Source organism: Mesitornis unicolor, unplaced genomic scaffold (genome assembly GCF_000695765.1).
Source record: "Mesitornis unicolor isolate BGI_N332 unplaced genomic scaffold, ASM69576v1 scaffold54657, whole genome shotgun sequence".
Lineage (NCBI taxonomy): Eukaryota > Metazoa > Chordata > Aves > Mesitornithiformes > Mesitornithidae > Mesitornis > Mesitornis unicolor.
The window spans coordinates 1-14009 of NW_010196828.1; the positions used below are offsets into that span (position 1 = coordinate 1).

General features: G+C 38.6%; 1 protein-coding gene across 1 annotated transcript in view; it reads right to left on the bottom strand.

The window, feature by feature from the left end:
- Positions 1-43: 43 nt before the first annotated feature.
- LOC104543882 (fibronectin type-III domain-containing protein 3a-like) overlaps positions 44-14009 on the bottom strand; it is a gene marked incomplete at its 3' end in the record, with an annotated part of 36405 nt that continues 22439 nt past the window's right edge. Inside the window, exons 7-14 of the mRNA XM_010188599.1 lie at positions 13597-13754; positions 12409-12468; positions 11815-11953; positions 11117-11170; positions 10357-10481; positions 6243-6417; positions 5508-5594; positions 44-182 (exon numbers count right to left, since the gene is read on the bottom strand). Of these exons, the coding sequence (XP_010186901.1) occupies positions 44-182; positions 5508-5594; positions 6243-6417; positions 10357-10481; positions 11117-11170; positions 11815-11953; positions 12409-12468; positions 13597-13754 (937 nt within the window). The remainder of the gene's footprint in view (positions 183-5507; positions 5595-6242; positions 6418-10356; positions 10482-11116; positions 11171-11814; positions 11954-12408; positions 12469-13596; positions 13755-14009) is intronic.

The following is a 14009-nucleotide window of genomic DNA, read 5'->3' on the forward strand; positions in this document are numbered from 1 at the left end:
AAACACAGGATGTACTCTAAACAGAGCTGGACAACAATCTCACCCCAGGTTATTTTAAAACTCTGTGCGTGAATTTTTCCTTTAACTGCAGGTTTTGAAGGTACTCCAGGCTTGTCTGGACAAGTAACGTACTCTACTGTCTCACTTGGACTGCTTTTCCCTTCTGAGTTATAAGCAATGACCTGTAAATACATTAAAAAAATATTACAACCAGAACAAACATGCTGGCTACTGCTATGCTATTTGCTGTGAATAGTAACATGAAAATAATTTGTATGTGTGCTTAGCTACTTAGCTACACAATAAATTATAGCAAGAACTAAAGCTATGACATACCTTCATTTTACATTTTCGTTAGTCCCACAGTTGGACAATCACTATACTGAAATTAAAAATTCTGCAAATTGCCAGAAAAAGAAAATACTTAACCCCCCCCCAGTAATTGTGAAGATGAAAAAAAGATAAATTCACAAATTGAATAACCTTTCATACCCCCCAAATTTCAAACACTGGTGCATAAAGTTAGCCTTCCACTTAGGACACTTGAGCGTTCCCTGACCATGGAAGATAATCAGGACATGCAAATCTCAGTGACCCTAATGGACTCTGTGGGTGCTCAGGCCACTTTATTTCAAGTCAAGGATCTGAAAACTTGTTTTTTTTTTTAAAACAATCTAAGATACTCAGAAATTAGACAGGTCTAAGGACTATTCTTTTTAATTGGAGTTGTGCAATTTATTGATAATGAAATACATGCATGAGGAAAAAAAAACCTTTACAAAAGCATGGAAACAAAAGATTATTAAAAATGACACACTACAAAGAGGCTACTTTTAAACTTCCACTGAAAGAACTTGGAAGTATTAAAATTTTAATTGCAATTCCTTTCCCACTGAGGTAAAAATATTTTTGTGTAATTAAGTGAAGAGCAAAAATGATGCTTTACTAACTGCTGGAAAAAAATGAATAATTGGGATTAATTAAATAGTGCTCTCATGTTATTACGGTACCTTAAGGACATACATTCAGAGATTAAAAAGTGCTTATATGGATAAGTTGTATTAAAACCAGCAAAGGTGACAAACGCTTCAGTCCCAAAGGAAATTATGGCAAAAGTTGTTATGGAAGCTGTTGATGGGCACACGAATGTGACTAGATTTATCAAGGGTAAAACACGTTCGACCAACACGTGCCTCCACGGTGAAACAACTTGCTCAATAGGTGAGGGGAGAGCTGTGGACATCATCTACCCTGATTTTAGTTTGACATGGTCTCCCACAGCATCCATGTAGACAAGCTGGTAAGATACAGACAGGACTGATGGACCACAAAATGGGTGTGGAAAACCTCACAGGATGCCACACTCAGCAGGCAGTGGGGTTAATGGTTCAAAGGCAAATTTGGTAGCTGCGCATCAGTGGATTTCTTCAGTAACCAAAACAATGTCAGATACTATTTGATATTTTTATAACTAATCTGGATGACAGAAGTGAATGCATCCTCTCCAGATTTGCATGGGAGACCAAACTAGGAGCAGAGAGAGAGATACGCTGGAAGAAAGAGTCCCCATACAGACAGACTTTGACAGGCTGGAGGATTCCATTGACAAGAACCATGTGAGTTTAGACAAAGTTAAATGTCAAGTTTTGCACCTGGGATGGAATAATCCTAGCAGCAGTACAGTCTGGGCTCTGACTGGACAGTCAGCTTCTCTCAGGTCTGCTGAGAAGGCCCTTGGGATCCTGGTGGAGAGCAAGCCAAATGATTCAACAAAGTGCCCTTGCAGTAGCAAAGCCAAATTGTTTCATGGGCTGCATCAGCAAGAATTTAGCCAGCAGAACAAGGGATGTGATTACACAACTTTGTTCAGCACTTTCTAGGCCATGCCTGGAATACTGTGTCCAGTTTTGGTCCTCCCAGTTCAAGAGAGACACTGGGAAAATGGACAGATTCCAGAAGAGGGCCAGCATGATGATTAGAGGGTTGGAGAGCCTGACACAGGAAGAAAGATTGAAGAACTTCGGTTTATCCTGCCTAAGAAAAAAAGAAGTTTCATTGGGGGTGATCTAATCACAGCTTTCCAATACCTAAACGGTAGTCACAGAAGAAACAAAACCACTGACTTCAACAGGATCTGCGATGAAAGGACAAAAGACAGTGGGCAAAAAATGTATTAGGTAAAATTCTAGCTGGGTGTAAGAAAAGAAATGAATCACCAAGAGAACAGCCTGCCCAGAGAAGTGGTCGAATCTCCCTTGTGGGAATTACTGAAGTCTGAGCTCAACAGGGCTAGGACAGGGTTGAATTACTCTGCTTTTTACACAAGTTTGACTCAGATGATTCCCAAAAAGACTTTGATATGATCCTAGGAAAACAAACTGCTGCTATTCTATACATCCAAGTTGTGTCTGCAGTTAGTTTACTACATATTTTCATTTGTTCCTAACAAAAAATTAAACCTAAAAAAAAGGGGTTTTTGGCTTTTATGTGTGTTTTAAAAATGAGCAGAAGCAAAATGACAGCAGCAACATTAGTACAGATTGAGAAAAGGAAATGTGAGCTAACGTCTCTCAGACACTAAGTCTCTCGATACAGTTTACAAGATTAACCATCATCTGGTTGTCTTTGTGCCCTTAGAAATGAAGTTAAACAGGCACAGTTAGCATTTACGTATTACAATGAGTTTTCCAATGGTTATAAAGCTTCTTTCAAAAGCCTTAAGGAATATTACTACTAATTAAGTCTTTCCTCTGTATAATAAAAATTAAAGACCTGATTAACACAACATTTGTTTCTCCTTTGTGTCCTGTGAATGAGTGAACAGAGACTTCTGTTTACTGTTTTGCTAATGGTATAAACTTTGGGGTTTTATTTTATTGAGAAACTTAGGATGCTTCTAAGTTAACTATGTATTTACCAATAATACATATGATCAACATGTAGGATTACTTTCAAACGAAGAATGTGATCAAGTCCAGCAAAAGGTAGTTTCAAGGTAACTGTCAGTTTAAGTTCACGTGTCACTGTTAACAGTCTCAGTCTGGTACAGTCCTTGGAACACACTGTATATTTTAAATTATATAAATATTAAGTGATGTAAAAAAGCAACATGCCTTTAGGCTTGTTCAAAAACCCAAGCAACTGTTCAAGAGTGACTTATAACAGCCCAGTTTGGAAGGGACTTGAAAGATCATCTGGTCCAACCTTTCAAGGAAAAGTGAGCCTAGATGAGATTATCTAACATCCTGTCCAGTCGTGTCTTGAAAGCATCTAGCGATGGGGGCTCCACCACATCCTTGGGGATGTTGTTCCAGTGATTATTCTCCTCACTATGAGAAATTTATTTCTTATACCAAGATGAAACCTCTCCCAGTGCAACTTGCACCTACTGCCCCTTGTCCTCTCCATGTAACTCCTTGTGAAGAGAGAGCCTTTCTCCTCTTTGCAGCTGCCCTTTAAGTAATAGCAAAGTGTGGTGAGGTTCCCCTGAGCCTTCTCTTCTCCAGGTAGAAAAGATCTAATTCCTTAATCTTTCCTCATAGGGCAGGTTCTATCATCTTTGTGGCTCTCATTTAGACCCTCTCCAGCCTGTTTTTGTCTTTTTTGAACTGTGGGGATCAGAACTGGACACAGTGCTGCAGGTGCAGCCTGACAAGAGCCAAATACAGCAGGATGATCACATCTCTTATCCAGTAATGCCCCTGGGGGTGCAGGCCAGAACCCAATTTGCCTTTGCTGCTGCAGTGTTGCACTGCTCATAGTCAGTTTGTCCACCAGGACCCTTTCAGCAAGGCTGCTCCTAGCCTATATTGTGCTCCTTGGTTATTCTGACCCACGTGCAGGACTTTGCACTTGTCTGCGTTAAACTTCTTACTGTTCTTGCTAGCCCACTCTTCCAGACTGTCCAGGTCTCTCTGTAAGATGGCTCTTCCTTGTGATGTGTCCATCGCACCACTCAGTTTGGTGTCACCAGCGAACTTGGCAAGGGTGCTTTCAATTCCATCATTTAGATTATTTGTGAATATGTCCAGCGTGGGGTCCTGTATCGATCTCTAGGGGATTCTACTCCTGACAGGTTGCCAGCCTGAGTAAAAACCACTGATCACCACCCTCTGAGTGTGGTCTGTTGGCCACTCATCTTGCAGACCACTCATCCAGCCTGTAACTTGCCAGTTTGTCCAGAAGGCTGTAGGACACATTGTTGAATGCCTTGCTGAAGTCCAGGTAAACAACACCCACTGCTCTTCCCAGCCTAATGAAAAGTGTTCCTCTGTTGTAGAAGGTGATCAGGTCAGTCAGGTGTGATTTGCCTTTGGTAAATCCATGCTGGCTTTTCCCAATCACCAGCTTCATTTGACTTGTAATAGTTTCTGGGAGGACTTGGTCCATTACTTTCCTGGGGACTCAAGTAAGACAAATGGGCATGTCCTCTTTTGGGCCCTGCTTGCAGATGGGCATGACATTTGCCCTCTTCCAGTCATGAGGAATATCCCCTGATCACCACTTTTCAAATACTACAGATAGCAGCCTTGCATCAATGTCAGCCACTTCTCTTAACATTCTGGAGTGGATTATGTCCTGGCCTGTAGACTGATGTGGGTTGAGCCCTTGCAAGAGGCCACAGCCCAGCCCTTGCTCTACCACCAGTGGCTCACAGCTACTTCATCCTGTGATCTGGGGTACAGCTATGTCAGTAGAGATAGAGGCAAAGAAGGTATTGAGAACCTCTGCCTTATTGGCATTGTCGTAACTTGCTTCTCTGCCCTGTTTAGCAATGGGCTGATGTAAGTCTTCCCTGTGTTTCCGCTTACTGCTTACGTACCTGAAGAACCCTTTCTTGTTGTTCTTGACATCTTTGGCCATCAGTTCTAGCTGATCCTCAGCCTTCCTGACTGCATCTCTACATGTCCCAGCAAGGCTCTTGTAGTCCTTAATGGCTATCTGGCCACCTTTCCATAGCAGGTATATTTCTTATTTGGTTTTCGTCACACCCAGAAGCTCATGGTTAAGACAGACTTCATCCTGAACTAACAAGTTCAGCTCTCACGACCTATTAGAATGGCCTCAGCAGCATGGTAATATCCATGATTTACTAACTTGGACTCAGAGCTATGCTAGCACTGACAAATGTTTTTTTCGACCGAAGTTGTTCCTCACTCCAACACTTTCAGATGTTTAGAGGCTATCAAAGAACCCATAACTACCTTCATGTAGTATTACCTTAATATGCAACACAGAAGCCAAATAAAAAACCCAGTTGTTAAGAACATTGATTTATCAAGTAGAATTTCAAGATACCTGCAACTGTGTTATGCCCTTGCAGAGGGAGGTTCTTACTACTTCAGTGTAGAAGCAAGTGTTCAGCCAATAGTTTTAAGAGACTGAAATTGTATGAAACTGGCTTCAAATTTGTTTTTTCTTAAAAAAAAGCCTCCTCTGCTTCTGAGTCAATCTCAAGCTACTTTGGTGCAAAAAAATCCCCCAAAATATATTAAAAAAAATCTTACCCTAAATTTGTATTTTGTACTACGCCTCAAATTCTTCACCATGTAAGAAAGATCGTCACCATCATATTTTGGCTTGAAACCGTATCCCTGCAGAATTTAACAGAATTACTTGAAACATATTTTCAGACCAGACCATACAGCATACTTTATACAAATAAATTACTGTTTCAGACTGTAATTGTTATGCTTCTCTGACAAAGTGGTAAGTGTAACTCCAACGTGTAAACATTAGATTTTTTTTGCTGGAGAGAGGAAAATTAATTTACCATTCTTCAACCAGAAGAGGAGAAAAAAGCGGTAAAGAAAAACATAAAGTAACAAACAGAACAAAAGTAACAACAGAAACTATACCTAACACTTTCATAGGATCCATTTTAGAACAAAGGTGATCAGGCTGAAATGACACCTCGAGGGACCACACATCATGATGCAATTACTTTGAACCCACTCTTATAAGGTTTAGCTTTCACACATAAATTCACAAAATCAAAAGTTAATTTAAAAGTCTTTGTTGGATTGGGTCTTAATAATACTCATAATGATTACTGTCACAAGAAGAAAGAGAAAGCTATGTGGCTTGGTCACAGCAATGACAGACCATTAGCTTAATTTCAGAAAATATAGTTCCTTGTAGAATATTCTACCAAAAGTAATCATTGTTAAACTTAATACAATAGTGTATCAAACACACACATAGTATTTTTTTCTTATCGAGAATAAGTATTCTAAACTTACTGAGTTCTCATCCTCCATCTCTAATATATATGAGATTCCTTCATCCGATGGTGTTCCTGAGGGTTTTGTCCACTGTAGGGATAACCAAGTGACTCCAGCATTAATCAGCAAAGGACTTGCTGGTGTGGTTGGGGCAGTGCCTGAGGTATGATACAGGACTTCTTCACTAAAACCACTGTTTAAAACAGACAGTATGTAAACTCACTAGGCACAATAATGAGTATCAAGAAAAACATAATTCTTACTAAACACAGCTATAACAGTTTCTTGGACATGTGTGCAACTGGAAATTGCAAGCTGGTACAAGCAGATGACTTAATTTGCCCATGAGTTTGACAGTAACAAAACATTTGAACAAGGTTAACATGTTCATAATTGAAAGATTCCTTTGTAGATACACTTAAAACCTTTTTTGCTAACCAAAACATTTTGTTTTTTCATACAAGTCATTATTCTAGAACAGCAGACCTCTATATGCAATAATGTATTAGCACCACAGTGTCCTTCCTATTCAAAATGAAAACATGAAGACGTAAGAGCATATGAGAAGACCTCAAAAACAATGTTGCTTCCTAGCCAGCAATTATGTGCTTCAAGTACGTTGTGAAGAACCAGTTTCTCTAGTGATTCAGAAAGTAATAGAATAGCCTCATTCAATGTTAAGTTACTTTAAGAGTTGCCAATATGGAAGTCTTATTGCAGAACAAATGAAGCAGAGTGTACAGCAGTGAATCTCCTAACACAGTTGTTATCCTTATCTGATGATGCTTAGATATGCCTTGAAGTGAAAACACAAATAAGTTACATTAAAAAACCTATTGTGAAACAGAGGGATGTAAAGTCAGTAAATGGGTTCTATGCTTGAAGAGATGGTCTGACATGTATACAGCCAGACTCTAAAAAACCACTCATCTGTTCTCAGTTGGCTTTTATTTAGAGATTTGCTGCTTCTACATCAGATTTGAAGAAATACTTCTTCTTAAGAGCTAGTCTAGATTTTTTTAACTGTATAAAACCAATGTCAAAGATGTAATTTTAATCTACAAGCTAAGTATTACCTAAGTGAGCATCAGGAAGCCCTGAAAACAAAATTCTCTGTATGGCTTAAACAACAGTACCAGTTAAATATCTCATGTGCCAAAACCTGACTTTCCGGAAAAATCTCAACACAAAGATACCTCTACTTCACTTTCTCTCTTACCCAACCCATGTTATAATAATGACCAAGTTGTAAATTTTAATCTGCTCTAAAGTCTTTTTGGTAGTTACAAAAAAAAAATAATTTATAAAATCTTACAGACAACACCTTATCAAGGGTCTCCCAACACAGACGTATAGCCTATGTGGACACGCAGACTGTGAAATAGGTTGTGAGGCAAGAAGTAGAAAAGTGCAAAGCAAGAGAAAACTTCTTAAATTTGGGGGAAATAGTATTTTTTTTCTTGCAAGAAGTCACAAGCAAAAAAATACCTAAAATGGAGATGATGTGGTGCATACAATATATTTACTAAAAAAAAAAAATAATAAAAAAATCAACATTACGTAGGTAGGATGGAGACAGCATGAAGAGAGGCTAGACAAATGCTAAGCCCATCTCTATTCGCAACAAATTATTGAAAGAGTCACCTTACAAGCAGATATAACGTAAAAAAACCCCACACCTTAAAAAAGATTTAATTTCTGTACTTGATTGAACCACTTCAAAATACACTGAAATCAACTAAAAGAGTTCCAGTCATACCCACATTTGAATAACTCAATTTGCTTAGAAGTACCATAATGCGATCTTTTAAAAAGATTTTATTTTTCCAGTTTTATTTAGCTACAGTTTCGTGTGTAGTTAGAATTAAATTTAAAAATACAAGTAACTCAAAAATAAAATATCTGTTGTCAGTAAAATAACTTAGAAAAAATTCTGTCTCCAGATGCTTAATGTTCTCAACATTCTTCATATGGAATAATCAGGCACTCTACTCTAATAAGTATTATTTGAAGAGACTTCTTAATTAAATAATACCATAAAACCAACAAAGTGCATCTTTATAAGGCTATGAAATATTGATTTAAAAATCTATTTGGCATGATTAGTTTAAGAATGGTACTTAACTGATCAGCATCTTACACTGCAGGCATCTGTAATGTGTGCTGGTATTCCTGGAGGGTACATTTACGCTCGGACGTAAAAGGGGAACAGGAAGAGCACCCGAGCACTGGACTCTGCTTAACTGCCAGCTCACTCCCTGTCCTTATTTTTCTGAACAGTTCCAACTAAATCTCATCAAGACAAAGTCCAGCAGCAACTCAGAGAATAATTCATTCCAGAAACATCATCCAGAAGGCAGTAACATAACAAAGACTGTGTTGGAGCACACTAAAAGTCATTCTAGCCCACCATGGTGTCTTCCGACAGTGGTCCAAAGCATTAAGCAAAGACACAGGAACAGGCACAATATGCAACACATTTCCAGAATACTCTCCAAAGCCTCCCAACAGATGCCTCAGGAGATCTGAGGCATCTGTAGTTTTCACATACTCAAGAGTCTGCAGAAGATTTCCCCTGCCCAGCATGAATTACAGCCCCAGGTCTGGCTCCCTATTCCTTATGCCATCCTTCACTGTCCAAGCAGGCATCATTCCCTCAAGAACCTCTTGTGCCTGCTGCAGGACACACAACACACATCCTCTATTTCATGCTATAAAAACACCACTTTGGTGAGCTGCAGCACAAAGCTGATAATATTTCAAACACTGAATTAGAAAACCAAATGTAAAATAGCAATTTTATGCTGATAGCTAGAGAAGCTCTGGTTTTACACCACATAGGACCTCAAGGTCCAAGTGCTACTAGGTAGTATGGTCACTGGCAGTGTGCTCTGGAAACGCTGAGCCCTGGTAATGTGACTATTAGCCACATTTATTCGCGTTGCCTGAAGACCAAGAAGCATTCCCAAGAACTAAATGCACCCAGTAGTGCAAGCCTAACATGAAGAACCAGTAATTTTGAGGTATTTTTCAAGTTCTAACAGATATTCTCTACTGAAGTCAGAAGCTGGTCATTAAAAACAAATTTTGGTGCTCTATCACTTCCAAAAAATAGCAATTGAAGGTAAGAACCACATATCCTAAGCATTCATAATAAGCTCTAGAGCTTCAAAAGAATTCAGTGATGTTCTGCCCACTTCCCAGGGTAACAGGAGACTAACAGACACCTTAGATAAAGGGAAATATCCGAGTAATGGGACATGGCAAAGAGCACAACACGGATACACTTACAGGTGGCAGCGGGGGTTCTGCCAGACTTACCTCCTGCTGCAGCAGAATTACCAACACCTCTTTACACTGTCATCACTAACACTCTAAATTTAAGGTGGCTTGATAAGCCCTGGAAAATTGCTACACCAGCTTCAGGAACTACTTTAGATTTAGCACCATGTCAAATCTTCCAGGAACCAAAAGCAGCAGAGAGCACAGCAGAGAGCAAGAGGTACTGCTCTGGTCAGCACAGCAGGAACACAAGCAGTGTAGTGTCTAAACTATTCAATTCTGGTGCTTTGGCCGAGTTGCGTATCCTTTAGCAAGACGCCCAGAATTTTAGTAGAAGTGGTTATTACATCAGACACAAACGCCACAACTGCACTGAACGAGTGAGTCTCTACAAGGTAGTGCTTAGCCCAAACATCTATTACTAGTACAAGCAGTAGAAAACACGTCCAAGGCAGCAAATTCAGCAGTCAGTGTAGGTCTACAAAGACCGAAGCTAAAAACTAGCACAGCCTGAGTTGATTTCATGTGAGAGCAGCCAGTTTTTCTCTGCCACACTCATGCTCCCCATTCTAGGGACATCACGTACAAAAGTCTGAGTGTGCTGTTCAGGAAATGAGGCTGACTCTGGTAGAAGTAGCCGTACTATCTGCTTCTAAGAGGACATAAGATACTCTGAATTAACTGCGCGGTTGGACTAGATGACCATTGTAGATCCCTTCCAACTGAATTACTCTATATTCTATATTCCATTTCATTCTGGTTTCTTTTAATGCCATCGTGTTTTTCCTAAACAAGTACACACATGCAATCATACACATTCTGTATTTATGTATATAATAGTAGCAGTTACCTCATTCCCATGTCATTTTTGGCTGCTAGCCTAAAGGTGTACCCCATTGCTGGTGATAGTCTAGTAATTCTATACTGCTTCTGTTGGCCATAATAACACTGGCAAAACTCTCCATTTCCTTTTCCCTAAAAAGAAATTAATTTGATCACATTATTCACCTTATTATTTATGTGTCCATCAGTTAAATTAGTACACAAATGTAAGGTAAACTTGTTCTTCCAGATTAAACATAACTCCAGAATCTCCCATACAGTGAGGTAGCAGTATATATATTTAGTATGTACTATTATATATACAACTTTGCATATATATTGAATTACGTATTTTTTTTTTCCTTCCTTTCCATTTCCCAGCTCCACAGGCTTGGAAGGAAAAAGCCATGAAGCTTCTGCAGCTCTGCCATCTCAGGACAGCTGTCCAGGTAGGGAGTGGAAGATGACTGCAGGGGCATAGCAGATCCACCCCTTTTGTATAAAAGAAAGGCTGTTACAGGAAGATGATCCTTCAGTGTCAGCTCTTGAGGGAAGTATTGGACTACAGGTGAAAAAAGCACTATTAAGAGTGGCAGAATCACACAATTAGGAATTTCCTGTTGTTTAACGTGCATAAAGAAAAAATCTGGGCAATAACCATGTTTTCGTAATTGCTTCAGGAATTACATATTTCTCACATGCCCCTAGACAGAAGTAATCATTTTCATAAACCATTATGTGCAGTGTTACTTTAAAAAAAATCCACAAAAATAAAATAAATTGCTTACTTCATCCCATTCTAAAAGGTAACTGTGGATTTTAGAACCATTATCACAAGATGCCTGCAACAGGAAAAGAAGAAAATTAGACCTCTAACTGGTTACAAGAAAACTTCAGGGAAAAATGCATGTATGGGTCAAACCATGTCAAGGCCAGTGAAGGGCAAAATATGCTCCCCTTATATGACTGTTTCACTTGCCAAGACAGTCCTAGTTCAGTCTCCATCCAATGAATGCTCGTATCATGTTTTTGGTTTTGTTTTGTAATTTAGACTTTGAAAATTATTCTGGCAGCAATGTAAAATGCTACAGAATTTTTCTGAACAGCTAGATTGCACGTCTGCTTATATCTCTGTCTTTCCAGACCCCTTCATTTGCTTTGCACAAATAAACCGATGTTCAGTACACAGAATGAAACTGGTTCCACAGTACAGTAAGGGACTGGAACTCAAACCAGCACCGCTCATTAGAGCTCAGTGACTTTATCTACAATGGCTCCTATACTTTCCTGGGAATCTCTCTTTTTACTGAAGTCCACATTTAATCCAGTATATATACTGTACTATTCAGTCACAGAACTGTGACTGAAAATAGTATGTTTGACAAAAATTTTCCATTTAAATGAAATGACATGTTACTGACAAATCTGAAACAATTCTGAAGAGTTTAAAATATTTTCATTTAAAAAATTTCAAAACAAGTATTACCTTCCATTGTAGAGTAAGAGAATTTTTGGTCCGATTAGTTATCCTGGGCAGATTCGGAGTATCAGGTTCACAACTCGTTGTGGTAAAACTCTCTGCTTCTGAAGGGCTCCCCTTTACACAGTTGCATTCTACCTGGACTCTAAAGTGGAAAAGAGCCAGTAACATTTCGCTTAACAATCTGTACATACAGTTTCCAAAGAAAATTAAGTATTCAGAATTAAGTTATTGCCTTGTTATATCATTATCAAAATGTCAGTTATTTTTTTATAACTGGTGGAAGCATCTTGGTCAACAGAAACAATGCAAAAGAAGAGAGTCCTTTACTTTGGATGCACATCATTACCATCAGTCGGCTTTTACATTTCAAATGTAGTTGTGAGACATCTGCTATTTGCTGTACTTTGGTTAAGAAATAATGGCAATATCTCGCAGGATCATTATCTGTTGTAGACATAGTAACTGATATAGATGTTGATTTGTGACTCAAAGAAGGGTGAGATGTGGTAAAGAATCTGAAGACTCATGCAAATACACAAATACAATGAAACTGTTAAAACTTTTTCACTGAATTTAATGAATAGAGGAGATACTCACTTTGCATGGTAATCAGTTGCTGGCCTGAGATCATTCACAGTAACTTTATTTTCTTCTCCACTGCAAAGAGACATGATTTTGCTTAAGGAACTACTTCAGAATCCCACACATTTATAAAAAGACACAATCATCTAACTCATCTACCTGACAGTCCTTCTAGGAAATGTATCTGCCAATGGTTTGTTTCTGTTGAATTTTAGGGGCTTCTAACAATTGATTCCTGTTGTTTTGCCCTGGTGGGTTTTTTTTTTTCTTGTTCTGTTTGCTTGGGGTTTTTGGTGGGTTTGTTTGTTTGTCTGTTTGTTTTTTTAAAGAATAATTATTTTCCTCCTGACTCAGTAAGATCAGCTGCACATGTATGCATGTATTTTATTACACAAAAAACAGTGAAGTACTGGGGCTCTGTTCAGCTTTGCAAGAACAACTACCTAAAACGGTAAATGACTGTATATACCGACTTGTTAGAGCGCAGTAAACAGAAAAGGCAACTCAGTAACACCTGTTAGTCTGCTTCTACTGACATCAGTTTATGTTAGCAAAGCTATTTCTTTAGCTTCCAGAACAGGGATATCCAGCTTGTGATCCATTTACTGCTCCTAAGAAATCCATGGAAGGTGACGAAGAGAAGCTAGCTGAATACAAAGATTTGTAATTATTGGGGAGCTCTACCTCTGAAGAGGAAGTTTCACTGTTATATTTCTCCAAGTTGCAATCAATGGATTGAAAACCATTCTGTTATAAAGGACACAAGTGAAGAGTTTGTTTTGCTGCTGTCAGAGTTGTGCTCTGTTTGAATCTACTTACTTTATTTCATATCGTAAGACTGCCTCTTACCAAGGGCATTTTCAGGGGAGGGAGGTATAACCTTACCAGGAGAAGCAGCATGTGCTGAAGTAAATAACTACAAATATAATTTGTATTTCTCACTACTTGAGAGTTCATAGTTTCTAGTGCTATTAAAACATGCTTTCAACTGTTAACAACAAAGTCTTTAAGTTCTAATTGACAGTAGAGACTTCAGTAATAAACCAAAACCAATTCTACTGAAAAGAAGAAGTTTGTTTCAAGAGAGAAGCTGCACAGAACTGCTAATTATTTAAAACTCCAGACAACGTGCAGATTTTAAACGATGTTTTAAGCCACATAATTCAATGCAACAGTAATTAAATACAAATAATGAAAACCTACACATATACAGTTTTGTACTTTCCATCTTTTCCGGTATTTGAAATCATCACTTCGTAAGTATAAATCTCTGGTGGGTCACTCTTGTCAGTGTCTTCTCTGGTATCACTGGATGGAGGGGACCATGTAAGCAGTGCTGCTCTTGCCTGAATGTCTGATACCTGTAGAAACACAATTTTTGAGACCTCTGTCATTTAAATGACATTGTACATAAATGCTGCTTTTCCATGTAGGATCAAATAAAAGAGAAGAAAATCATACATCGTTAGCACATCAGAGTATTTATACTGATATAACAGTACACTAATTAGTTTTTACAGATGAAAACAAGCTGGGAATGTAAGAAATGTTCTGAGAAAACAGCAATCCTAGGTAACAGGGCTGCCTGCATAAGAAACTTCTAAGTAAGGAATGCC